General features: G+C 33.4%; 2 protein-coding genes across 2 annotated transcripts in view; both read right to left on the bottom strand.

The window, feature by feature from the left end:
- Nucleotides 1–22,262, bottom strand: part of TRPM7 (transient receptor potential cation channel subfamily M member 7) — a gene marked incomplete at both ends in the record, with an annotated part of 85,377 nt that extends 63,115 nt beyond the window's left edge. The window contains 9 exons of the mRNA XM_079699116.1: nt 3,225–3,305; nt 10,484–10,584; nt 12,358–12,430; nt 14,907–15,030; nt 16,114–16,288; nt 17,529–17,700; nt 18,509–18,633; nt 21,015–21,228; nt 22,248–22,262. Coding sequence (XP_079555242.1) covers nt 3,225–3,305; nt 10,484–10,584; nt 12,358–12,430; nt 14,907–15,030; nt 16,114–16,288; nt 17,529–17,700; nt 18,509–18,633; nt 21,015–21,228; nt 22,248–22,262 — 1,080 coding nt within the window. The remainder of the gene's footprint in view (nt 1–3,224; nt 3,306–10,483; nt 10,585–12,357; nt 12,431–14,906; nt 15,031–16,113; nt 16,289–17,528; nt 17,701–18,508; nt 18,634–21,014; nt 21,229–22,247) is intronic.
- A 987-nt stretch (nt 22,263–23,249) lies between these two features.
- Nucleotides 23,250–27,271, bottom strand: part of LOC307049308 (uncharacterized protein) — a gene marked incomplete at both ends in the record, with an annotated part of 42,213 nt that continues 38,191 nt past the window's right edge. Inside the window, 2 exons of the mRNA XM_079698778.1 lie at nt 23,250–23,333; nt 25,084–25,122. Of these exons, the coding sequence (XP_079554904.1) occupies nt 23,250–23,333; nt 25,084–25,122 (123 nt within the window). The remainder of the gene's footprint in view (nt 23,334–25,083; nt 25,123–27,271) is intronic.

The following is a 27,271-nucleotide window of genomic DNA, read 5'->3' as shown; positions in this document are numbered from 1 at the left end:
TTACTTATGCAAAACACAAAAGCTTTTCTTTTCTAAAAGTCATGCAAACATTGCAAGCTTCACAATTATATGTTAAATTTAATTTATATTTCATTGATAATGGAGGCATACATTCTCTTTCCTCTTGTTAAAATGTCTGTACCTCTGTTTCTGCCACTAATCATCAAGCTGTAGCAATACATTAAATATTTTGGGTAACAAACTTTTAACATTTTTATATATGCCATCTTTTCCATATTATCTTAATTCTATTTAAATGTAATATTACAGTAGACTAATGACAAGTTTCATTTTTACATTAATCTTATTTTGATGGTATCCTGTATTTTGAAAAAATACCCAGGAGTATATCTCCCCCCAACAAAACTGAGATAAATGGGCCAAAAAGATATTCTTCTAAACTTTTTAGACAGTGCTCTGACCTATATGAAATTTACTGCAATTGATTCTATGCAGCACAAATCAAGAGAATTATTGTCAACTTTAAATCTACTGTTTAAAAGAAATATCAAATGAGATTTTTCTCCCACCATTATGTTACTGTTAATTTTTATGAGGTTATTGTAGTAATCAATTCAATGTACTTCTCCATTTTGATTACATATACTTGGTAATACATTTTCAAATCTAAGTGGGTAAACTTATTATTCCTTTGAAAACAATATTAATTTCTTTGATGTTATTGGCTTTCAAATTCTATATAATATCTAAAAATGGATATAACTGATACTGCATTCTTTTTATAGTATTTAGTCTATAGACTTAAGAGCTGAGTTCCCTCAGCTCATTCTCCCCGTAAGTTAAATTTTTTTTTATTTAAAATGTCACTTATTTTTAACATAAAGAAACAAATTTAGTAGAAATATTTACAAAAAATTGGTAATATTTTAATGCACTTAGATAGACTTACAAAATATTTACAGCTGAAACATTTCTGAAATGCAAAGTATTATAAAAAATAAAGACAGAAGACCTGTAAGTTAATTTTTAAAAAATAAATGTGTCTTCCAAGTGAATGTGAATTATTTCATACTTTTTAAGTATTAGGAAGCTTCATTGTATTTTCTCTAATAGTATATAACCAGAGAGAAACACAATTTTTGTAATTCTATTTTATCTTAATCCATTAATGTTTATTCATTAAATATAACTTCTTAGTAAAAAATAAGTACACTTTAACACAGCAGTTCTCAAAAGTGCAATCTGGGGACTCCTGAAGGCCCCCAAGATCCTTTTAGGAGGCCCATGAGATCAAAAGTGTTTTCAGAATCATGTTAAAATGTTATTTGCATTTATTCATTCTCATTCTCTCAGTGTTCAGTGGAGTTTTCCAGAGGCTTCATGATGTGTGATATTGTGAGATTAAATTCAAAAGCAAACATGAGAATCCATCTGCCTTCTATGAAACCAGACATTAAAGAGATTTGTAAGCCATAAAAGTATTCTACTCTCCTCACTAATTCTTTTTTGTTTTCTTGAAAAATGTTATATACGTTAACATATAATGGATTTATTATTTGTACTGAAGTACAAATTAATAAATATTTTTAAAATTTCTTGGTGTTACATTCCAATATGGTACATATCAACACACATAAGCAAAACCTCTTTAGAACAGCTCTTTGATGTCCTCAATAATTTTTATGTAATAGGATCTTGATAACAAAAAGTTTGAGAACCACTGCTTTATCATGTTATATATAATCCCTTAAACTTTAAAAAACTTTATCAATAACTGATGCTGAATGTTAACTATTATCTTAATAACTTTGAGTTATACAGTTAAAAAAATTACTTGCCTTGCTAATAGGATCAATTTTTATTTTTAGTGTTTTATATTTCCTTTACATTTCAGGGATAAACCTTACTTTGGCACAATGAATAATCCTTTTAATTTTTACATCTATTTGCTAGAGACAGTAGAATGACAACAAATCCCTACTCAAAGGAAATTTACAATCCACAGTGGAAGACATAACTGTACTTAACAAACTGCACCACTGGGCTTCACTGTAGCACTGCCTTGGCATTTGAACTAGATTCCAAACAAAGAATAAAATCCAGTAAGTGGGTAGTAGTAGTAGCTGGAAGAAAAACACATACCAGCACTGTGTAAACAACTAATGCTTTTTTAAAAAGTTTATATTTTGGAGAAATAGTAGGTAGATGATGTAGTTTAAATATCTACCATGCAGAGGTGGGAGATAGGAATTAAAAGGCCAAGTGAGAGAAATAGCTGAGGCAAAATTTCAAAAGCTGAAGAGCTTTGAAAATCAAGCGAAGGCTTTGAGTATTATTCTACATACACTGGGGAGCCATCAAAAGTTTTTAAACTGGAGAAAGATATAAAATATGTCACTATAAGAATATTTAGGTTAAAGATTTGAAAATAGACAAGGAAATTAGATTACTGAAGTAGTATAGGCTGGAAATGATTGAGTAGTACAAAGACATTAGGAATGAAAAGAAAGAGATAAATAGGTAGAAACTGATAAATAAAAGGAAACAGCTTTGCAGAGAAGTCAAAGTTAGAAAGCTAGGATTTGGTCATAGTACTCCTCAAGGTATGCTTCTATTAGTAATGAAAAACCATTAAGAATAGTAGTATTTACTCTCTCCAATGTTAGTGATATGAAATTTGAAACAAAATGAGAAAGGCTTTGTAAAAGGAATAATTAGTTTTCAGGAGCTCTTTAAAAGAAAAATTGAAGAACAGTATGTAAGCTGAAAGTACGACACCACAAGGTCAAAATCATGAATGTAAACAACAAAAAGGAGAAAAGAAAAAGCAATGTGTAATTTCTCCATTGGTCAAAGGAATCAAAAGAAATTTGGTGTAACAAATGACCACCAAGAAAAAGAAGAAATATAATGACTCTATAATTAAGAACTTGATCTTATAGTTTTAAAAAGGGGTGAGGTGAAGGAAAGGGTTAACACTAACTGCATCTCTTTCCTATGTGGTTATGGTGACAGAGAAGGTCTCCAGAAACAGGGAAAGGGTTCCAGACTGTCATATAAACAATCTATACTAAGACTGGCTGTAATTTTTCCATGTAATCCAGCAAAACTTTAAAGGTTTTACCAATAGGAATGAATATACTCAGGTAAAATGACACTTTCCAAAGATGATAAAACTTAGTCCACAAAGAATTTTAACATACACTTACAGTGTTGTAAAGTTCTTCCAGTCTAGGAATGGTAAGGAATTTATGCATGCTTACTCCATTTTCAATAAGAAGTTTTACAAATGCAACTCTATCCATTACAAGAGCATCAAGCATAGCTTGTTCCAAGGATCCAACCTAAAACAGTATCAAAATTAATAAAATTATACAAACAGTTCTATATGCAAGTCCTTAGGATTTATACATATTTGTTCCTAAACAGTTTTAGAACAAAATTAAAAAGATGCAAAGTAATAAAAGGCTATGACTTAAGGTATAAAGGGAATAGATAAAAAGACCTCACTAGAGTAGCATTCCCTAAAAAACATTCTGTAGGACAGCAAGGGTCATGTGGTAGGGGAAAACAAGAAAGAATCCACCATCAAGTAAATTTTGGGAAAAATACCTTAGAGCAATGATTCTCAGTGTTTAAGAAAGGTTTTTTTAGAGGGATCATTTCAATAATTGGGGGCCACTACTACATTTAATGGACACAGTCAAAAGATACCAGAAATCATGCAATATGCCAGACAATGTCACTCAAAAAGGAATTGGCTTGCATCTCATACAACTTTCTATTATCCTGTTAGATTCTCACAAATGAAAATCCAGTAATTCTGCTTTACATATAAACACAAAGTATTCTGTCACAAACTTCCCAAAAATACTACTATATAAGTCAGAAAAGACTGTACTTAGTTTTCTTTAAAACTTTAACAGAAACCATTCACCGTCAGAGAAAAATCATATCTCTTAACAGCAATACAACATGCGGCACTGCAGTTTTAATATAACACCCATATCAGTCAGCATTTGTAGCACTCCCCTGTAAGTTTTTAGAGACACTTTTACAGACTTCAACAGACACTGAATCAAATACTCTAAAATCAGTGAAGACACAAATACAGAAATTTCACTGAGAAGCATTATAAAAGTCATCTTACTAATGTAATAATATTAGTATATTTAGTATTACTGATATATTAATATTTTAGTAATACCTCATTGCTTCTGTATAGTTTTAAATATTTTGGTATCATAGGATAAAAAACTTTGTCGTGAAAATCAATACCAAAATCACTGGGTTTGGGCTTCCCTGGTGGCACAGTGGTTAAGAATCCGCCTGCCAATGCAGGGGACATGGGTTCGAGCCCTGGTCTGGGAAGATCCCACATGCCGTGGAGCAACTAAGCCTGTGCGCCACAACTACTGAGCCTGCACTCTAGAGCCCATGAGCCACAGCTACTGAGCCCGCGTGCCTAGAGCCCATGCTCTGCAATAAGAGAAGCCACCACAATAAGAAGCCTGCACACGACAAACGAAGAGTAGCCCCCACTCCCCGCAACTAGAGAAAGCCTGCGTGCAGCAATAAACACCCAACGCAGCCAAAAATAAATAAATAAAATAAATAAAAATTTAAAAAATCATTGGGTTTTTTCACCTATTGTTTTTAAATCTTTATTGTCTTCAGAAGTTTACCATACTACTATACAACTTCTCTACAGCAGTTTCTATTACCATTTCTTTACCCAATCTACCCTTGATTTCCATTACTTTGCAAAGGATAGGGTCTCCAAAATCTTTTTAGTGTACAGACTAAATGCATGCCTTATGCATGATGCATGATGATCAGACGGCAGATATGTTTTCTGGCATTTTTTTTTCACCACTCAGTTCTATTTCATAACAAGGAAAATATTTTGGCATTGCACTTAAAAACAAGGCGCAACTAACTTATAAGAATGTAATACTTATTCAATTTCTCATATATTAACAGCCTGTAATTGATCATGGCATGTTATTCCTATTTTAGTTAAGATTATCTCCTACCTTCTCGTATCACATACAAATCTGATTTGTTATTAACTTATTCTAACATTAACAACATTTACTCTATTGCTCAGTTGGTCCTCTCTCCTTTCTTTTCTTATCCTGTACTTGTAAGGGGTGTTCTTCTGTTCCCCATGGATTTTAAGTTACCAACAATAACATTCCTGTATTAGTCTGGTTAATTGAAAAAATCATCACCAAAGCCTATGTCAAGGATCTTACCACCTATGTTTTCTTTTAAAAGTTTTATGGTTTCAGGTCTTATGTTCAATTAATTATGAATTAATTTTTGTGTGTGGTATAAGACAGTGGTCAAGTTTCAGTCTTCTGCATGTGGCTGTCCAATTTTCCCAACATCAATAATTGAAAACACTGTCCTCCCATTGTATATTCTTGACTACTCTGTCCTAATTAATTGACCATATGTGCATGAGTTTATTTCTGGGCTCTCTATTCTGTTCCACTGACCTATTTATCTATTTTTATGCCAATACCATACTGTTTAAATTACCATAACTTTGTGACACAGTTTGAAATCAGGAAGCATAATGCCTCCAGCTTTGTTCTTCTTTCTCAAGATTGTTTTGGCTATTCAGGATCTTTTGTGGTTCCATACAAATTTTAGAATTTCTTGTTCTATTTCTGTGAAAAATGCCATTGGAATTCCGATAGAGATTGCACGGAATCTGTAGATTGCTTTGGGTAGTATAGACATTTTAGCAATACTGATTCTCCCAATCAATGAGCACAAAGTATCTTTCCATTTCTCTGTATCTTCTTCAATTTCTTTCATCAACATATTATAGTTTTTAGTTCACAGATCTTTCACCTCCTTGGTTGAATTTATTCCTAGGTAATTTATTCTTTTTGATGCAATTGCAAGTGGGATTGTTTTCTTAATTTCTCTTTCAGATATTTTGTTATTAGTGTATAGAAACACAACAAATTTATGCATATTTATTTTGTATCCTACAACTTTGCTGAACTCATTTATTAGTTCCAACAGTTTTTTGGTGAAGTCTTTAGGGTTTTCTACACATAGTATCATGTCATCAGCAAAGAGTGAGAGTTTTATTTCTTCCTTTCCAATTTAGATGCCTTTTATTACTTTTTCCTGCCTAAGTGCTGTGGCTAGGGCTTCCAATACTATGCTGAATAAAAGTAGCAAGAGTGGGCATCCTTGTCTTGTTCCTGATCTTAAAGGAAAAGCTTTCAACTCTTCACCACTGAGTATGATGTTAGCTGTAGGCCTTTATTATGTCATATATGCCTTTACTATGTTGAGGTGCATCCCCTCTATACCTGCTTTGTTGAGAGTCTTTATCATAAATGGACATAGAATCATGTGAAATGCTTTTTCTGTATCCACTGAGTTGATTATATGATTTTTATCATTGTTTTTCTTAATGTGATATATCACGTTGACTGATTTGCAGATCCCTGGAATAAATCCCACTTGATTATGGTATATGGTCCTTTAAAAGTATTGTTGGGGGCTTCCCTGGTGGCGCAGTGGTTGAGAGTCCGCCTGCCGATGCAGGGGATATGGGTTCATGCCCCGGGCTGGGAAGATCCCACATGCTGCGGAGTGGCTGCACCCGTGAGCCATGGCTGCTGGACCTGCGCGTCAGGAGCCTGTGCTCCGCAACGAGAGGCCACAACAGTGAGAGGCCCGCGTACCGCAAAAAAAAAAAGTACTGTTGAATTCAGTTTCCTAAATATTCTGTTGAAGATTTTCAAAAGATGTTGTCTGAGGGTATGGATTCCAGTCAGTCTGAATCTGGATGCTGAACTACTCCCCTTAGGGACACTGATAGGTAACTGCACATTCTCAACTACTGGGAGCTAGTAAAAATACAATATGTTCCTTGAACAAGCAGAAGGGTTTGAGAGAGAACAAAAAGCTGAGTCAAGGTTGATTGATAAGGCTCATCCCCTACACAAAGCTACTTCTTCAAGACTGGAAGAGGTGGTTATTTCATCTACTGTACAGAAACCAAAACACAGTCAAGTAAAATGGAGAAACTGAGAAATATGTTCCAAATGAAAGAATAAGATAAAACCTCAGGAAAAAACCTCAATGAAATGGAGATAAGTAATTTACCTGATAAAGAGCTCAAAGTAATTATTATAAAGATGCTCACCGAATTGTGGAAAAGAATGAACACAGTGAGAACTTCAACAAAGAGATGGAAAATCTAAGAAAGTACCAAATATAAGTCATAGAGCTGAAGAATAAAAAACTGAACTGAAAAATATACTAACAGGGTTCAAGAGCAGACTAGATGAAGCAGAAGAAAGGATCTGTCAACTTGGAGACAAGGTAGTGTAATTCACCCAGAGTAGCAAAAAGAACTTTTAAAAAAGTGAAGTTAGCTTAAGGGACTTATGGGACAACATCAAATGGACTGATACATTTTAGGGTTCCCAGAAGAAGAGAGAGACAAAGGGGCAGAAATTGTATTTGAAGAAATAATGGCGGAAACTTCCCTAACCTGGGGAAGAAAACAGACATCCAGATACAGGAAGCTCAGAGAGTTTCAAATAAGGTGAACCTATAGAGACCCACACCAAGACACATAATTGAAATGCCAAAAGTTAAAGACAAGGAAGGAATATGAAAAGCAGCAAGAGAAAAACAACTTGTTACATACAAGGGAACCTCCATAAGACTATCAGCATATTTTTCAGCAGAAACTTTGCAGGCCAGAAGGGAGTGGCATGATATATTCAAAGTACAGAAAGAAAAAACTTCCAACCAAGAATACTCTACCTGGCAAAAATTCTTATTCTGAATTGAAAGAAAGACTTTTCCAAACTAGCAAAAGCTAAAGAGGTTGATTACCACTAAACCAGCCTTTCAAGAAATGTTAAAGGAGCTTCTTTTAAGCTGAAAAGAAAGGGTGGTAATTAGTAACAAGAAAACATATGAAAGAACTCTCACTGAAAAGGTAAATATATAGTAAAAATAGTAGATTAATCACTTATGAAGTTAGAATAAAGGTTGAAAGACAAAAGTAGTAAAAATAGCCATGATTACAATAATTAGTTAAGGGATACTTGAGGTAAAAAGATGTAAACTGTGACATGAAAAACAGAAAAGAGGAAAGGGGAATATAAAAATGTTGAGATTTAGAATGGGATCAAACAAGTGGTTATCAACATAAAATAGACATTATAGATATGCTATTATATGTAACCCTCATGGTAAACACAAAGCAAAAACCTATACACAAAAGACAAATACACAAGACAAAGAGAAAAAAATATAAGCATATCACTAAAGTCATCAAATCACAAAAGAAGAGAGCAAGAGAGAGAGAAAAAAGGAACAGAATGGAACTACAAAAACAGCCAGAAAACAATTAACAAAATATTGGTAAGTACATACTTATAATAATTATTTTAAATGTAAATGGACTAACTTCAACAATTCAAAGACACAGAGTAGCTGAATGGATAAAAACACAAGACCTATCTATACGCTGCCTACAAGACACTCACTTTAGATGTAAAGACACACATATAGACTGAAAGTGAAGAAATGGAAAAGGATATTCCATGCAAATGGAAACCAAAAGAAAGCTTACTTATATCAGACAAAATAGACTTTAAAAAAAAGATTGTAATAAGAAACAAAGATGGATGGCACATAATGATAAAGGAGTCAATTCAACAAGAAGATACAATATACGTAAATATTTATGTACCCATCATAGGAGCATATAAATACATAAAACAAATATTAACAGTCTTAAAGGGAGAAACAGACAGCAATACAAAATAATAGGGGACTTTAATACCCACTTACATCAGTGGATAGATCATCCAGACAGAAAATCAGTAAGAAAACATTAGCCTTAAATGATACATTAGACCAATGGACTTAATAGATATATAGAACGTTCCATCCAAATGCAAGAGAATACACATTCTTCTCAAGTGCACATGGAAAATTTTACAGGATAGACCACGTTAGACCACAAAACAAGTCTTAATAAATTTAAGAAGATTGAAATCATATCAAGCATCTTTTCTGACCACAATGGTATGAAACTAGAAATTACACAAAGAAAACTGGAAAATTCATAAATACATGAAGATCAAACAACATACTACTCAACAACCAATGAATGGGTCAAAGAAGAAATCAAAAAAGAAATTAAGAAGTACCTTGAGAGGGCTTCCCTGGTGGCGCAGTGGTTAAGAATCCGCCTGCCAATGCAGGGGACACGTGTTTGAGTCCTGGCCCAGGAAGATCCCACATGCCACAGAGCAACTAAGCCCATGCGCCACAACTGCTGAACCTGCACTCTAGAGCTTGCGTGCCACAACTACTGAGCCTGCGTGCCACAACTACTGAAGCCCATGTGCCTAGAGCCCGTGCTCCGCAACAAGAGAAGCCACTGCAATGAGAAGCCCGCACACTGCAACGAAGAGTAGACCCCGCTCGCCGCAACCAGAGAAAGCCCGTGCACAGCAACAAAGACCCAACACAGTCAAATAAATAAATAAATAAAAAGTACCTTGAGAGAAACAAAAATGGAAATATAACATACCAAAATTTGTGGGAGGCAGCAAAAGCAGTTCCAACACGGAAGTTCACAGTGATAAATGCCTACCTCAAAAAACAAGAAAAGTCTCAAATAACCTAACTTTACACCTCAAGAAACCATAAAAAGAACAAACGATACTCAAAGTTAGTAGAAGGAAGAAAGTAACGAAAATTAGAACAGATATAAATGAAACAGATTGAAAAGACAACTAGAATGAAACTAGAACTAGTTCTCTGAAAAGATAAAGTTGACAAACCCTTAGCTAGACTCAGGAAGAAAAAAAAAGAGAGGACTCAAATAAATAAAATCAAAAATGAAACAGATGTTACAACTGATACCACAGAAATACAAAGGATCATTAAGAGGTTAATATGAACAATTACATGCCAACAAACCGACAGCCTAGAAGAAATAGATAAATTCCTAGAAACATACAACCTATCAAGACCAAATCATGATGAAATAGAAATTCTGAACAGTCTGATTACTAGTTAAGGACCAGACAGCTTCACTGGTGAATTTAACCAAACATTCAAAGAACTAATACCAATCCTTCTCAAACTCTTCCAAACTCATTTTATGAGTCCAGCATTACTCTGATACCAAAACCAGACAAGGACCCCAGAAGAAAAGAAAATTACAGGCCAACATTCCTGACAAACACAGATGCAAAGAGCACTATTTCTAAAACTTTTTTCAGTTACAGGATTTTTAAAGATCTATACCCTATAAAAATCACAGTTTTTATCAAGAGGCAAATAGAACTTATTAAATCCTAAATGGATCTGAATGTTGCAGAAATGTTTGGCTACAATAAGTTTGCACTTTTGACTGACAAGTAAATGTCAAGTTAGGTCACAGTTTCAGCAAATACTTTGATATTAACTTAGCTTAATTTAATTACACTGTTTATATAGATTATTTACATACCAGCCACTGCTGTCCATAAACAAATACATGATTTTTGGCAATGTCAACTCTATCCCATGCCAATGTAAGGATGAGCTGGTCAAATGCAGATGCATTAGTGCCTAATCGAATAAAGAAAACAGTCGACAAGTTCAATTAATTTATCTCCATAAAATATGAACACTTATGAATTCCCCTCCTCCCCCTTTAATTAACTTACACAGCTGGTGTTAGTCAGTATTCAGAGGTAGCCTGCCTCAGAAAGATAAGGTTACCCCAGGGTTGAGGACTTTTATTTTCCAACTATAGCAAAGACACAGCCTCATCCATCGCAAACAATTCAGAATGCACAAGAATGAATAGAAAAGAAAGAGGATCTGTTTCTATCATAGCAATAGTATTGACTGTTAATATTATGAAAAATATCCTTACAGGTGTTTTCTGTGCATATATAAGTTCAAACATATATTTTTAATTGTTTATGCAAAAGTAGGTCATACTATACAAAATACTCAGCCTGCTTTATGTATCATATTTAGTTTTCAATAACAGTACATATAGATGCACCTTATATATATATAAATACCTTTTAAAGGTGAACTAAAATTTATTCAACAAATATCCTAACTAGTGGACATTTCACGTTATTTTGAATTTTCTGGTGAGTGTATCTTTGTGCACATATTTAACAGGATGAATCTGTAGAAGCCAAATTGCTGTGTAGAAGGGTATATAATTTAAAGCTTTTGATACACTGCCAAAATATATTCCAGAAAGGTTATACCATCCATCAGGAGTATACAAATACCCAGTAGGAGGATAAAAAGCTTTTTTTTTTAATTATAACATCTTTCCATCATTTCCACATTTCCCCCAAGCATTTGTATTCTGCTAAAATCTTTTACTTAAATTTTGACTCATTCTTCCATGAGGTATTCATCTTTTTATTACTAATTTACACCTTTTTGTGATCCTTCCACATTCCTGTTCTTAGTTTTCTCATCTATAAAATGAGGAAAATAATAGGAAATCTTCCTCTTAGGGTTGTCACAAGGGTAAACAACATAAACCACTAAAGCACAGTAGCTAGTACACAGAAAGTACACAGCAAATATTAGGTGCTCTCTTTTAATTTTTTATTTTTATGCAATTGCATTTATTGATCTTTCCCTTTATGGCTTCTGGGCTTCCTATTGTTTATGATCTTATTCTCAGATGTTGTACATATGTTATATTTTATTATAGTATTTTTCAAATGTTTGATCTATTGGCAATTCATTGTAGTCTAATATTTGGGAAATTCTTGTGAATGATAAGATAGTGCCCTCTTGCTCTGCTTCTGCCACCTCACTGCATACTTGGACTTTCAGGTACTCAGACAGAACAACATTTTAGTTTCTAATTTTTGAAAAGATTTTTCACTATAGTATTGTTTGTCTTATCAGTTAGATGTCTTTGGAAAGATAATGAGAGGAAAACAATTTAACTGCATGTGCATTAACCCCTTAGTCCTAGAAGATACCATTAGTTTTCTTTCCAAATTTTCCTTCCTAATGAAAATAGCACATTTAAGAATGCTATCCTTAATTTCTATTAACTAATACTCTATTACTTTTAAACACTTATTTTTCAGCCAATTAAAAATGTGACATGTTTGACACATTCATAACAGGATAATTAAATAGGTCTAATGGCATAAATCCTGGTATGAACTTTTTAAAAAGTTATAAGATTAAAAACAAAAACATATTTGTCAAAGAAAGTGAACACTGTGTCTTTTTCAAAGAAAAACTATTAAAAAATTCAATTCTCAAACATTTAGTCAAATTAAAAAATCCTAACTTATATAAAAACACTATAAATGAGAGACCTAACAAATAAATTTTAAGTCTTACCTTTAAGCAGTGCAGTAAGTATTGCTACATCTATATCTTGATGTTCATCTGATCCAATGTGGAAAACAGTAATCTATTTAAAGATCAATTCATAATATTATGCCTTTATATTTTATAACCTAAGACATAGGCATATAAATCACAAAGTAACTGCAAACTACTTGGCAGATATAGTTTTTTTGGGTCAGAAATAATTTCATTACAATCAAAACACAGAAAATTAAAGAATTTGTATCATTTACCAAATAAAATTCAAGTAGGGACTTCCCAGGTGGCACAGTGGTTAAGAATCCACCTGCCAATGCAGGGGACACGAGTTTGATTCCTTGTCCAGGAAGATCCCACATGCCACGGAGCAACTAAGCCTGGGCGCCACAACTATTGAGCCTGTGCTCTAGAGCCCGTGAGCCACAATTACTGAGCCCACATGCCACAACTACTGAAGCCCGTGTGCCTAGAGCCTGTGTTCCGCAACAAGAGAAGCCACTGCAATGAGAAGCTCACACACTGCAACGAAGAGCAGCCCCCACTCGCCGCAACTAGAGAAAGCCCACACGCAGCAATGAAGACCCAACACAGCCAAAAATAAATAAATTATAAATTTAAAAAAATTATAAAATAAATAAAATTCAAGTATATTCAAAATGTTTGGTTTCATATTATATTAATTTTTATATATTTTATGTCCATTACTAGAATAAGCAATTTATGAGCTAAGGCTATATAGATTACTAATCTGAGTAAATCCTGCTGTTTCTTCTGCAGAGTGGACACTTACTCAGTTCAAGTAAATATATGTGTTCTTGAATGAGAAGTGTTTTGTTGAATCCTTTTACTTGAAATTTATTTAAAGTTATTTGAAACATAATACCATTAGAGAGAGGTTTTCATTTAATAACCTTTTCATAAAATAAAAGTCTATTGTTATAACCCCAATACAAATTTTTCAACTAACTTCATTTCATAGTATACAAAAATGAAATGCATGAAAGAAAACAGCAGATCAAACCATGTTATCATCCACCTACTTAGAGAACTGTTAAAATTTTTTGTCTCTGTAAACTTAAGCCCATGTCTAGATGACTGAAATTAAGCAACACTGGTCTCTATTTTTTTTTATTGGAGTATAATTGCTTTACAATATTGTGTTAGTTTATACTGTACAGCAAAGTGAATCAGCTATACATATACATATATCCCCTCTCTTTTGGGATTTCCTTCTCATTTAGGTCACCACAGAGCACTGAGTAGAGCTCCCTGTGCTATACTATACAGCAGGTTCTCATTAGTTATCTATTTTACCCATAGTATCAATAGTGAAGCAGCACTGATCTTTAATTTGAGCACTCACTCAGAGGAAAATAGGGTTTTTTCCTCCAAATATATTTTAGAGAAGCCAATAATAACTCTTTAGAGTTCTTCCTTGATCCTGGACATAATCTACTGAGGCTTAGTTATGAAACTTTTCCAAAAATAGAAGTGTAATACATGTCTCCACACCATATAAAAACTATATTCTAGGGGCTTCCCTGGTGGTGCAGTGGTTGAGAATCCGCCTGCCAATGCAGGGCACACACGGGTTCAATCCCTGGTCCGGGAGGATCCCACATGCCGCGGAGCAACTAAGTCTGTGCGCCACAACTATTGAGCCTGTGCTCTAGAGCCCATGAGCCACAACTACTGAGCCCGCGTGTCGCAACTACTGAAGCCCACATGCCTAGAGCCCCTGCTCCACAACAAGAGAAGCCACCACAATGAGAAGCCCGCACACCGCAACGAAGAGTAGCCCCCGCTCACAGCAACTAGAGAGAGCCCACACGCAACAAAGACCCAACACAGGCAAAATAAAGAAATAAATCAATTAATTTTAAAAAACTATAATCCTTCTATGCTATCTCTTAGCTTGAACAAAATTATAAATTACATCTTTACATGGTTAAAAAAGATTTTAAAATTTTAAATCCAAAGTTTTTAAAAAAGTATTTCTCCAATTGGGAATTCTCTGGAGGTCCAGTGGTTAGGACTCCATGCTTTCACTGTAGAGGGCCTGGGTTCAATCCCTGGTCAGGGAACTAAGATACCATAAGCTATGGGGAGCAGCCAAAAATTAATTAATTAATTAAAAAGCAATTTAGAATGTACTTTGAATGAAATAAAAAGGCTTATTCTGGGCTTCCCTGATGGCTCAGTGGTTAAGAATCCACCTACCAATGCAGGGGGACACGGGTTCAAGCCCTGGTCCGGGAAGATCCCACATGCTGCAGAGCAACTAAGCCTGTGCACCACAACTACTGAGCCTGTGCTCTAGGGCCCGTGTGCCACAACTACTGAGCCCACGTGCCACAGCTACTGAAGCCCATGTGCCTAGAGCCTGTGCTCCGCAACAATAGAAGCCACCGCAGTGAGAAGCCCACTCACCACAACAAAGAGTAGCCCCCGCTCGCTGCAGCTAGAGAAAGCCCGCGCACAGCAACAGAGACCCAATGCAGCCAAAATAAATAAATTAATTTATATTTTAAAAAAAGGCTTATTCTGTGAAATCTACTTACGAGCTCCTTTCTTTTCATACATTCCATCAGTGTTTGAAATAAATGAACTGCTTCACTCTGGCCAAAGTTAAATGTTTTTTTGATGGTTGAAATAATATCAGGCTCTGCTGCATCATGAAGATTCCTGAAGTAAGAGGAAACATAACTCAATCCACTGATTTCAAATTCCATTATTTGCAGAATCTAATATCAAGTCCTAGTGGATCCAGGCAAGACATTTAAAGATACTGTATTAATATTAAGTACTTGGCCCTGAGTGAAATTTTCTCCTTCATTAGACTCCCACTGTAAGTCATAAGGGTGGAAAATGGAATGGAGTGATTTTTCTCTTTGAATTATTTCTAATTTTTTTAATAAGGCATGTGTTAATGTTATCAGTTATACAATATCTTATCATGTAAGATATTGTATAAAGATAATTTTAAGATATTATGGTGTAAAAAGCAGTATTTTATCAAAATGTGTTAAATATCAGCACATTTGCATTTTTATTTTTTTCTCAATATGGAATATATTTACATGGCTCAAAAATATGATATAATATAAAATACAATACTGTGAAAATTCATAGTGGAAGTGTCTTTCCCACTGTCTTCCATCAGCCATTCCATCTCAACTGCTTTCAAGAAACACTATTACTTTGTATAATGTTTGAGGATCTCTTTCAATACATACAATTATCTCCTTGTCTTTTTTCCTACATAAAAGGTGCCATAATATACATGTTACTGTACATTTTCCTTTTTTTACATACAAATTTTGGTAATCTTTCCAAATCTAGTATACAGATACCTTACATAACTACAAACTACTCCATTGTGCAGATGTACCATAAGTTATTTATCTAGTCCCCTTGATATAAATGTTCTATTTTGTTCCAGTCTTTTACTGTTACAAACCACACTGTATTGAGTAACGTTATATATGTTATTTCACATGTAGGCAAGTATATTTGTAGGAACAATTATCAGAAATGGAACTGTTGGGTCAAAAGATACGTGCCTCTGTATATTTAACAGGTCTTTGAAAATTGTCCACTATAAAGACTTATATTTTAATTCATTCCAATAATGTATCAGACAGGCTATTTCCTCAAGACTTAAGAAGGTATCTTCATATTGATAAAACACTGAAAGAATCTAATATTCTAAAAACCACAGCCTCTTTACATAAAATTATTAAAAATATGTTGTAATCATACACTTACCCTCCTTCTTCTGTTTGTTTATGAATATATGCTAGTAGATCTGCAGCCCTGCCTGTTCCTTCACATACGACGACTGGAACAGGAGGACTTTCCTGAAGGTATTCTAAAACTGTGAGGATAACGTTTGGCCCACCCTCAAATATAAGTGCCACCACAGGAACACCTTGACCAATTCCTTAAAAAAGGTAAAAGATTAATTATGATATTAGGCAAAATTCAGTAATTTAATCTTAGTTTTCACTCAATCAAAAATAAAATGCCAAAATATAATTTCTTATAAGACTGTGTTGACTTAATTTTATGTACTCAACATGATATATAGTCTGATATAAATAAATACTGAATAAATTACTTTTACACTGACTTTAAGTCTGTTCTAAATAACAAAATTAGAAAATCCAACATATAATGAGGCACACTATAATTTATATATTCACTGAAAAGCAATAATTATTTTGTATATTTCACTAGTTTAACTTGACAAGAAATTAAAACACCAATTTGGTTTTCAGTTTTTTAATACTTTATGAGTTGAACTTCTCATATGTATTTGTTTTTAATCACTTTTAAAATGTCTATTTTTTATTCCAAATGCATTGAGACATTAATAGAGAAATTAACAACGGAATCAGGATTACATAGACAGATCAATAAAATCCAAGACCTCTATTAAGAGTAGCAAAACATTTAGTGAATACCAATTTTTGTTTTACAATAACTTGTATTGCAGTGAAAGAATCCAAAATATAGGCATTCCCTAGTGGGGTATGAAGGATTCTAAGACATTCTTAATTTTTAGGAGATGCTATGACTCCATCATAATCTGAAAATACTGTTCTATGAGTTTGTATTTCTATTTCACTTTGTCATAGAGCTCACCTTCTTGGTGTCCTAAAATTATAAAATTTCCTTTTTTTTGAAATAAAAATCCAGATGTTGAGCCAGAAAGTTTGACCATGGTCAGAAAGGAAGACCAGTGTCAAAAATACTAACTTTTAAGACATATCTACCAGAGTGATACCTACTCGTGTTATCAACTTTAAGCAAGGTGATTCTTACTTCACAATAAAGTATGTTTTTTCCTCTTCAATCTTGAATTTCAAAGTCGGGTATTGGAATATATCATACATTAAGAATATTTCTGAATTCCTTGAGCTGCAGTGGGATTACAATAGCAACAAAGCTTCCAATGGACCTCTGTGGCTTTGGCTTTGTTATTTGAGTACTCTATTTAATCTCAGACTTCCTTTCCTAGATCTTACTTTGTGTAAGGTCATTCATGGTTGTTTTGTATGTTATCCTGCTACATAAGGAAATGAACACTTAAAGAACAGTCTACCTTTTTTTAGAATGCTGCTTGCAATTAATACAGCCCAGGATAATTTCAACAACAACAAATTTATAAATTCCCTTACTAGCATGAATTCTTTGCTGATTAATAGTTTTTTCGAGTTCTCTTCTCAGTCTGACTTCTGCCCCATACTTTCCAACAGTGCCATCATCCACCAATATGAAATGGGAATGTAGATTATTCAGAACATTCAATTTGCTCAGAGGGTTCAATAAGGTTTGGTAAGGAGCAACCACCTAAACAACAGCAAACATGAGAGTTAGTGGGCAGGAGTCAATTTAATATAAAGTAAAAAAAAATTTTGAAATAATCTGTAAAGGCAAGTAGGAGGTAAGATTCTATTTATGTATAGCAACAAATAGAAAATGTAAAAGAATATATCAAAAAGCATGAGCTTTTAAGCAACTGAAGATTATTCAATAATGGGTTGAACCACAGTATTGTATTTCGGCTCTCACTGCAGAATATACCATATTTCATCATCCCATGCAAAGGAAACAGCAGCAAACAAGCAAATAAACGAACAATGTGAAGAAACTATTATTAGTGAATAAAGTGAAATATATAAAGGACACTGAATAAAAGCAATCAAATGTCATATTGTTATTTTTCCAGTCATAAGTAGAATCTTTAAAATTGATGTTAGAAATTTAATTGCACCTGAAAGTGATCATTATAATTCAGTAATTCCTTTTTAATAATCTCTTGAAAGATATCTATAACCAATTCACATGTCTTTAACCTACTTGAATAAAACACCGGTATTTGATTACTACTCTTACAGACAATACAATTAATTCTTAATAGAATGTCGTCATTAAAAATTTAATTACAAAGACTGGCATGACATGGAAACGGTGTGAAATAGTTATACAAAAAAAGGCAGAAACAAAATGTATTAACACTACTTTTTGTATCTATGAATGCATTTTCGAAAGGGTCGTGGTATGATCATGAATATTTTAGGTTGACTTCGCATTATTCTTGCTCTAGTTTTGTTTATACATAAGTTTAAATGTAAGAAATTTTAAAAAGCACTCTTACATCTCTCCCAACAAGATCATTTTTGTTTTCAATCACTCCCCATGGAGCTATTCCGATAGTGCAAATCTTTCGAGATGATCTGGAAGCATGTTCTTTAAGGGCATCACCAACATGTTTTGCCACACCTGTTCATACAAAATTTAATTCACTTTATTTGAAAGTCTTTACCATGCTCAGAACAATCCTTTGCTCAATAACATTCCAATGGTGATATTTTTCTTTACATACACCAGATAAAAGGCAACAAGGTCCAAAAGACAAACTTACAAAAGAAAACACAAGGACAAAAAAGAAAAAAAACCCCACAATGTCAAGTCACTACAACTGCCTGAAACACACGTAAAACTAACTTTTACCATGTTGTTAGGCCTAGTCTCCTCTCTTAGATTCCTCATGTTAACTGTAGTTTTTGTTACTGCTCTAAACATCATCTAAAAAAAAAGAAGTGTATGGCTCAGGACTATAAGCAAAACACACATGCTCACAAAAAACTACAAAAGTTTTCCAACTGAGTCAAAATTGGGGGGAAAGTAGAAAAGATAATTCAAAAGAGCACATAACTTCTCATTATCACTTGTTATGGACTGAACTGCATCCTCTCCAAAATTCATGTTGAAATCCTAATCCCAGTACCTTAGAATGTGACTGTATTTGGAAATAGGTTCTTTAGGTTATCATGTGAAAATGAGGCTGTTAGGGTGGGCCCTAATCCAATCTGACTGGTGTCCTTTTAAGAAGGGGAAATTTGGACACAAAAAGAGACACCAGGGATGCACATGCACAGGGGGAAGACCACAGGAGGACACAGTGAGAAGAGAACCATCTGTAAGTCAAGGAGAGATGCCTCAGGAGAAACCAAACCTGCTAACATCTTGATCTTGGGTCTCCAGAACTGTGAGAAAATAAATTTCTTTTGTTTAAGCCACCAGGTCTGTGGTATTTTATTATAGCAGCCCTAACAAACCAATGCATCACTCGATTTGATTTTTATAATGCATTAGATCTCATTCCTAACATGGATTATGGAAACAGCACCTTCACTGTTCTTCCAAGTGATGCCTTGCCTGTTTACAGTCTATTTTTAAACCATCATTCAAGTGATCTTTGCTCTTGTCAACTCTCTGCTTAAAACCTCCCCTTCTCATTTGATTAAAAGTCATAGTGCTTATAATGGCCTACAAGGTCTTATATGATGATCTGTCTATTGCCCCTGCTATTCACCACACCACTCCACGCCAGGCCTACCACCACCACCACTCACCCATAACTTTCTGATTTCATCACTTGGCACTCCTTGCTCATTCCACTCAAGCTACACTGGACCTTTCTCACTATTCTTCCAACACTTGCCACTTCTCATTTAAATGCTCTGTCCCACATTATTCTTATCTTGCTCACTTCATTTCCTTCCATCTCTACTCAAATGTCACCTTATCAATGAAGTCCCCTCGACCATCCCTCACTATCCCTCCTCTGTATTTCATGTGTCTCCAAAGCACTTATCATCTAATTTATTATACATTATTTAGTTATCTGTTTGTTGTTTACATCTTCCCCACTAGAATATAAGTTCCATGAAGGTAAATATTTTATTTTGTGGAATGATATATTTTCAGCAGCCAGAAGAGTGCCTGACACACAATGAGGTTCAAAACACAGTTGCTGATAACGAATTAGATTTTTCCAAGCTAATTTAAATAATATCTATGTTTTACTTTGTATATTAAAATTAATTTGCCTTCCATATATCCAACCTGTATATCTAATAGGGAAGACTTAGAATGAAAGATTATAGTACATTAAAAATTAATTTGAAAAGCTATTTCTTACCAGTGTCTAGGCAATGAATTGCCATTCTTCTCTCAATTTACCAGTAGTCAGAGTGATAAGAACAACACTTCGCTTTACAGTAGGGAGTCAGCAAACTTTCTTATAAAGGACCAAATTGTAAATATTTTAGGCTTTGCAGGGCATACAGTCTTTGTTAGACCACTCACCTCTGCTTTTGTAGCACAAAAGTATGATACAAAACAATACAAAAACAAATGAGTGTGGCTGCGTTCCAATAAACCTTTATTTACAAAAATAAGGAGTAGGCTGGATTTGGTGCATGGAGCCACAGTTTGCAAACCCCTGCTCTAAAGCATATTATTCTTGGGGATTCCCTGGCGGTCCAGTGGTTAGGACTTGGCACTTTCACGGAAGGGCGAGGGTCCCGGATTCGATCCCTAGTCCGGGAACTAAGATCCCACAAGCCGCACAGCATGGCCAGAAATAAATACATAAATAAAGTCTTAATAAAAAAAAGTGAATGATAAAGCGTATTATTCTTTTAAAAGAAGAAATGAAAACCAAATACTTTTTCAGTTAGCATTTATACTTAGGAAGTAGATTATTTAACAGAAGAATTGAATATATTTATATTCAGTGTTGACTTTTCAAATATCTAATTGATATTATGAAGAATTTACAAGCACACCAAATAAAATTGGTGTAATCACATTACCTGTGTTTACTCCTCCTGTTAAAATCCAGGCTCCAGTTGTAACTGCAGCTTTAATAAGACCCTTTCCAAGCAACTGCTTGATTCGTGGGTGAAGCTCAAATTTCTGCATGCCACCATGTACAGAGATAACAAGTTTGGGTAATTCCATTTGCCATTCTTTAAGCAGAAGTTGTAGAATTACTTCAGGTTTGGTGTCATATGATAGCCTCACATACTAATAAAAAAGATTTTAAAACAATAATTAATAATTGAATATTCATAGGTTTCAAAATGCAACATTATATGACTTAAGAAAAATTTTGTTTGGATCAGATTATTATAAAATAGATTTCATAGGCTACTTGCAATATATTTACACTTCTAGGAATAAGCAATAGCAAATGATTTTAAAGTTGGAAAATCATTCTATAAGAGCTATAGAAGTAGTGGTACTGTAATTTTTAAACCAAGATGTAAATTTGTTACTCTTTCTGTTTATATAAACTTAATTACCATTCATCTGATTTACAAATTTATCCACAGTACTCACTGCCTTGAGTGAGTATGCATTGAGTGAGAAGTGTTTAGGATAGGTATGATGATGGGAAAAGGGAAAATAAGAGAAGAATGGTGAAAACATGGAGACTTCTACAACTCTTGCAACTATGAGAGGCAAATACTGAATTATCTGTTTGAAAGCTTGATCAGTGATCTAATCCATTGATCAGAGTTGTGACTATGCAATAAAATAACACAGATTTTTTAATACAGATGATTGTTTCCTTCACTGGAAGTAACTGTGGATTTGACTCACAAATTACTGAAAATAATAAATTTTGCTCAGTATTTCAAGGTGTTCAGATGGAATCACCCCTTTAATTGTTGAAAAATCATTCTATAAGAAAAAAAGCTATCATATCTGTGGAGTAAGTTCCTCTGGTTTGAAAGATTTAAAAAATGATCTTTCTGGTAAGTGACATCACAAAATTTACTTGCTATGACTACTGTAATTCATTTTCTTTATCTAAAGCACCTATGACTTAGCTCATAAAAAATCTAAAATATTCAGATGTTGGAAGAAAAACACTTTTAATCATCTCTAATAAAGGTTCTTTGCAAAACAACATATTGCCAATTTCTTTACAAATAGAGATCAAACACCAAGGAAAGTTATCCCAAAGTATGAGAATTATATAAAACTGAGAAGACTCTAGAATCCCTTAAGAATGATTTGTAATGAGATTTGTTCTGTACTAAGTCTTTCTGCATTAGTTCTGTTTAACTCATTATTATACTTGGGTACATTAAGTAGTGTCTGGAAAACAATCTGAAGTTAATTTTTTTTAAAAAAAGATTATGTTAGTAATAAATGAGGAATTCTATTTCCAACAATGATGGACTAGGTTGTTTTCAACTAACTGCCCCTGGGAACTAGAGAAACTAGAAACTAGATAAATAACACCTGTTGTTAAGCTATCAGTGAGCTACCAAAGCAGTGACAACTTGTGGAATCAGGATCCAAGAGAACAGAAAAAATGGAGAGACAGGCCCAGCATTTGGCACTGCTTATCAAATCAAGGCAGGGAGGGAGGCAGGTGGAACAATCGACAGGGTAATACGTTGATACATCTAAATGAATAATAATTATGATTTGGAGGTTTAAAATACACGAAGAAATAAAATTCATGCCAACAAGAGCACATTAGTCATGAGGGAAAAAAGTGTAGTCACAAGTATTCTAAAGTTTCTTGCATTCTCCACGAAGTGGTAAAAGTACTAATTTATAATAGTAACAAGTTATAAATGCATTTTATAGTATTTATTATAAGATTAATCTAAAGAATAGAAAAACAATGTATGAATAAGATGCTATAAAGAAGGAAAGCTTAACAAAAAAATACTTAATCCAAAAGACCAAAAAAAAGGAACAAAGAAAAGTGAGATAGTAGACTAAACTAAAAAAAAAGGTTCAATTCAACAAGATATAACAATTCTATATTCATATATGTACCTATACAAAGAACTTCAAAATACATAAGGAAATGATTGAAACTAATTTTCTGACACAATATTATTGTCAGGTAATAAACGTACATTATTAGGTAATAAGGTAAATGAAGAAACTCAAATACATGACATACCTTAGCTCTGTAGGAATGAGAACCCCCTTGAAAATTTATGACTCCATAAGCATCCGTTGGGCTCTGTTCTGTATGTTTTTCCACAGACCACTCTTCTAATGTCTGATTAAAATGGTCACCCAATTTCACATCTGAGTATTTCATGGCAAGGCTTGCAGTAAAACAAGCATGTTGCTTGACCAAGCGACCACAAAAACACCTAAAGGAAAAAAGTAATAAAATTTTAAAAAGACCTTTTAAAAAATCAGTCAATGAAAAACCATACAAAAATAAATGAACTCATAAAGAGCATGAAAATTAATCTTTTTGATTTTAGGATATCAGTAAATTAATACCTTCACCGTAGAATTAAAATAGTATAAATACATTAGTATTTGATGATACAGTCTTCTAAATTTAGTTTGGGGCATCTACTTCCTACTGGATGGGCAAAACAGCACTGGAGATTGCAGAAATAAGTGTTAGTGAACCTGAAGACAGATCAATACAAATGATCTAATTTAATAAATGGGAAAAATTATTTTAATTAAATAAAAATGAAACAGGGCCTCAGTGACTTGTGGAAAATATCAAGCAATCTAATATATGTATAACTGAAGTTTCTGAGGGAGGAGAGAGAATGGGGCAGAAAAGTAATTTAGGAAACAATGGCTGAAAACTTATAAATTTGGTGAAAAATATGAACTTGCAGATATTTATGCAAGAAGAAGTACAAAAAGAACCATTCCTAGGCATATAATAGACCTGCTGTTGAAATCCAGAATTACAGGGGAAAAAAAAAAAATCCTTAAAATAGCCAGAGGAAAAAAAGACCCATTACACACAGGAAAGCAGCTACACTAACGACAGCTGACTTCTCACTAGAAACCAACAGCTAGAAGACAATATAATGGTATCTTCAAAGCACTGGAAAGAGAAAACGGTCAACTCAGAATTCCACATTCAGTGAAAATATCCTTTAAAAATTAGAGTAAAATAAACATATTTTCAGATAAACCAAGCTGAGAAAATTCCTCTTCAGTATATCTGCATTATACCAAATGCTAAAGGAAGCTCTTCAGCCTGAGTGGAAAGACACCAGACAGAAAACTTCCCATCTAGAGGAACAAATGAATAGGACTGGAGATGGTAAAACAACTCCATATATCTAAATGAACGTATTCTATGCACTTCTGTTCCTAGCCCACCACCAAGAGACCTTCTCATCTTCCTCGTCTTCTTTCATCACAGTTTAAAAGAACAATATTACTCTTTAATTAGTTGCCTAAGTAAGAAATTTAGGTACCATCCTCAAATCTTCCCTTTCTCCATACATCCACCAAATCCTATTGAATTTATCTGATTAATCCCTTCAAATATGCCTACTTCTCCTTCATCACCATAGCCACTATCTTAATTCAGGCTCTCATTTTTTGCCAGAATTACTCCAAAAGTTTCTAAACTATTTTTTTCTCCCAATCCAATCTCCTCAAAATACCAACTGCTTTTGAGGAAAAAAAAAAAAAAAACTAAACATGTTACTTCCCTATATAATACCCTTTTAACATGAAATCAAAACTGTGTGGCATAGTACACAAAGAGCTTAAATGATCTGGCCCTACTTATTTCTCCAGACTCAGATCTCTCCAATATCCATCTTACATTCTGCAGCCTGCAGTTTCCTGACAGAACTATAATCTCTTTCACTGCCAGGCCTTCCCACATCCTGTTCCCTCTGCCCAAAATTCCTTTCCCTCAATCTTTACCTGACTAATTCAGATTCAGCTTTAGAACTCTGCTCAGATACCTACACTTGAGTTTCAAGCAGCTTTGCCTGATCCTTCACCTCCCAAGTCTGAGTAAAGTAACCCTTGAACATAATGGCCTGTGAATTTATCCCAATGTATTCTGATTTTTTTATACATTAGTTTTATTTTTCAAAATTTGTGCAATGCAGTTATGAAAATTACCTGACGAGTTGTTGACAAATTTGACATCCTGGAAGGCATCTATAAAACAAGGTAAATCTATTACTTAAAGGGAAAATTTTTTTTTAGTTTAAACTATATAAAATCCATAAAAAAGTACAAAACAAAGGAAAAATTATGTATTTAGTTTTTCAGTAGATAGCACAAGTCATTTATACCTTAATTTACATATTCAAATAACTACTTTTTAAAACTAACATGATTTTCATATTTTAAATATAATTAGTTGTGACTTAAAACCCAGAAACCATAAGAGAAAAGACTGACAGATTTAACTACATAAAAAATACAACATTTTTATGTGGCAAAAATATGTCACTCATAAAGTCTAAAGGTAAACAGAAAAAATATTTGCAGACAAAATGTCAGTTTTCCTAATATATAAGAGCTTCATTGAATCAATATAAAATAGGAAAATATATGAACAGATAATTCACAGTAAAAACAAACATATGAAAAGGTGTTTGATTAGAAAAAAAATTTTTTTAATCCTTTAAGACAATATCTTGGTGAGAATATAGAGGAAAGTAGCCTCGTATCTGCTGGGAGGAGTATAAATTGATAAACTCTCTATGGAGGGCAATTTGAAAATACTTATCAAAATGAAAAATGCAGACTCTTTCTCTAAGTCTAAAGTACTAAGAGTGAAGGTTAAAAAATATCTACAGCATATGTGTAAAATGATTCATTTATAAGGTTATTCACTACAGAATTTTTTAATTAATTCATTCATTCATTCATTTGTTTATTTATTTATTTATTGTGGTGAAGGAAAGTGCAGCATTTATTGTAAGGTGCCAAACAAGGAGTCAGGGACAGCTAGTGCTGAAAAAACCCAACAGAATTTTTTTTTTTCCAACAGCAAAAAAACAGAATAGCTAAAATGTCCTAAGGGAATACTAAAATTATGATCCAGATATATAATTAAAAAGGATGCAACAATTAAGAGCAAAGTGGTTATTGCCAAGATAATAAACACAATGAGATAAACAGTATGCATTTAAAAGGGAAGAGGGAGGAATAAATATACATCTGCTTAGTCAGGCAAAGAGTTTATCTATTTCTGAAAAGTATCCCAAGGAATAGGTAACACTTTCCTTTAGGGAGGGGAACTTATAGTTAAGGCACAGTGGTAAAAACAAGGCTTTCACTTATAATTTTTGGTACCTTGTAAATCAATGATTAACCTATTCATATTAAATTAATTTTAAAATCCAATTAGTGTAGGAAAAAATGACCAGCTAATGGTGTTTGTAAATTAGGTCTCATATGGATGGCTACAGGCAAGGGTATTTAATAACAGCTTGAGATTTCTTTAACACCTAATGAGGACTTGTATTATTTCTACTGCAAAGTAAAATTAACAAAATTACAAGAAATAAGCTCCTTAATGATAATACAATCTATTTTTTAATAAAGGAAAACCATAATTTTCCCTCAATGAAAGAACAACACAGTCTTATTTAGAACTGGCAGATCTAAATTCTAATCCAATCTTTATGAATTATTAGCCATGTGACCTGGGAAATGTCACTTATGCTCTCTGGTTAAGAAATGTAATCTTATCTTGTAACAAAACCTATCTTTAATAATTAGTAAGAAATACAAATAAATCATAGAATAATGATTGGAAGAGACATTAAGGTTATCTATTTTAATGATCTAAAAAGACATTTACAGAAATTAACAAATATTGGGGGAATATTAAAGAATATTAAAAATGTTTTCTCAACAGTAATCAAATAAATGCAAATTTAATACACTATTTTCTACTCATCACTTTTTCTTGAAGATGATGGATCATATTACTCTAGTCAATAGTCAGGCATTCTCGTCACTACTGGTGATAATGTGTATTCTTTAATCTTTTGGAAAGTTTTTTGGCATTACACATACTAAGCGGGAATAAAACTTTAAACACAAAAAAGTTTTATCCACTAAGATCTCCACTGTGACCTAATTTTAATTTATAATTCTAAAAAATGGAAATAACTCAAACGGCCAAGAGTAAGATAGATATATGAATTGTGATACATACACTAACAGAATATTAACTACCGTTCTTATAAAATATCTATATCATGAAAAAATGTAATTACTATAACATTTTGTTAAAAAGCAGATTCAAAGTTTTACGTATAGGCTGAATTTAGCAATATTTTAAAACGAA

This window comes from Hyperoodon ampullatus (assembly GCF_949752795.1).
Source record: "Hyperoodon ampullatus genome assembly, chromosome: 3".
In the NCBI taxonomy this organism is placed as follows: Eukaryota; Metazoa; Chordata; class Mammalia; order Artiodactyla; family Ziphiidae; genus Hyperoodon; species Hyperoodon ampullatus.
The sequence above is the reverse complement of the archived record's forward strand: the minus strand, read 5'-3'. Positions and strand labels throughout refer to the sequence as shown.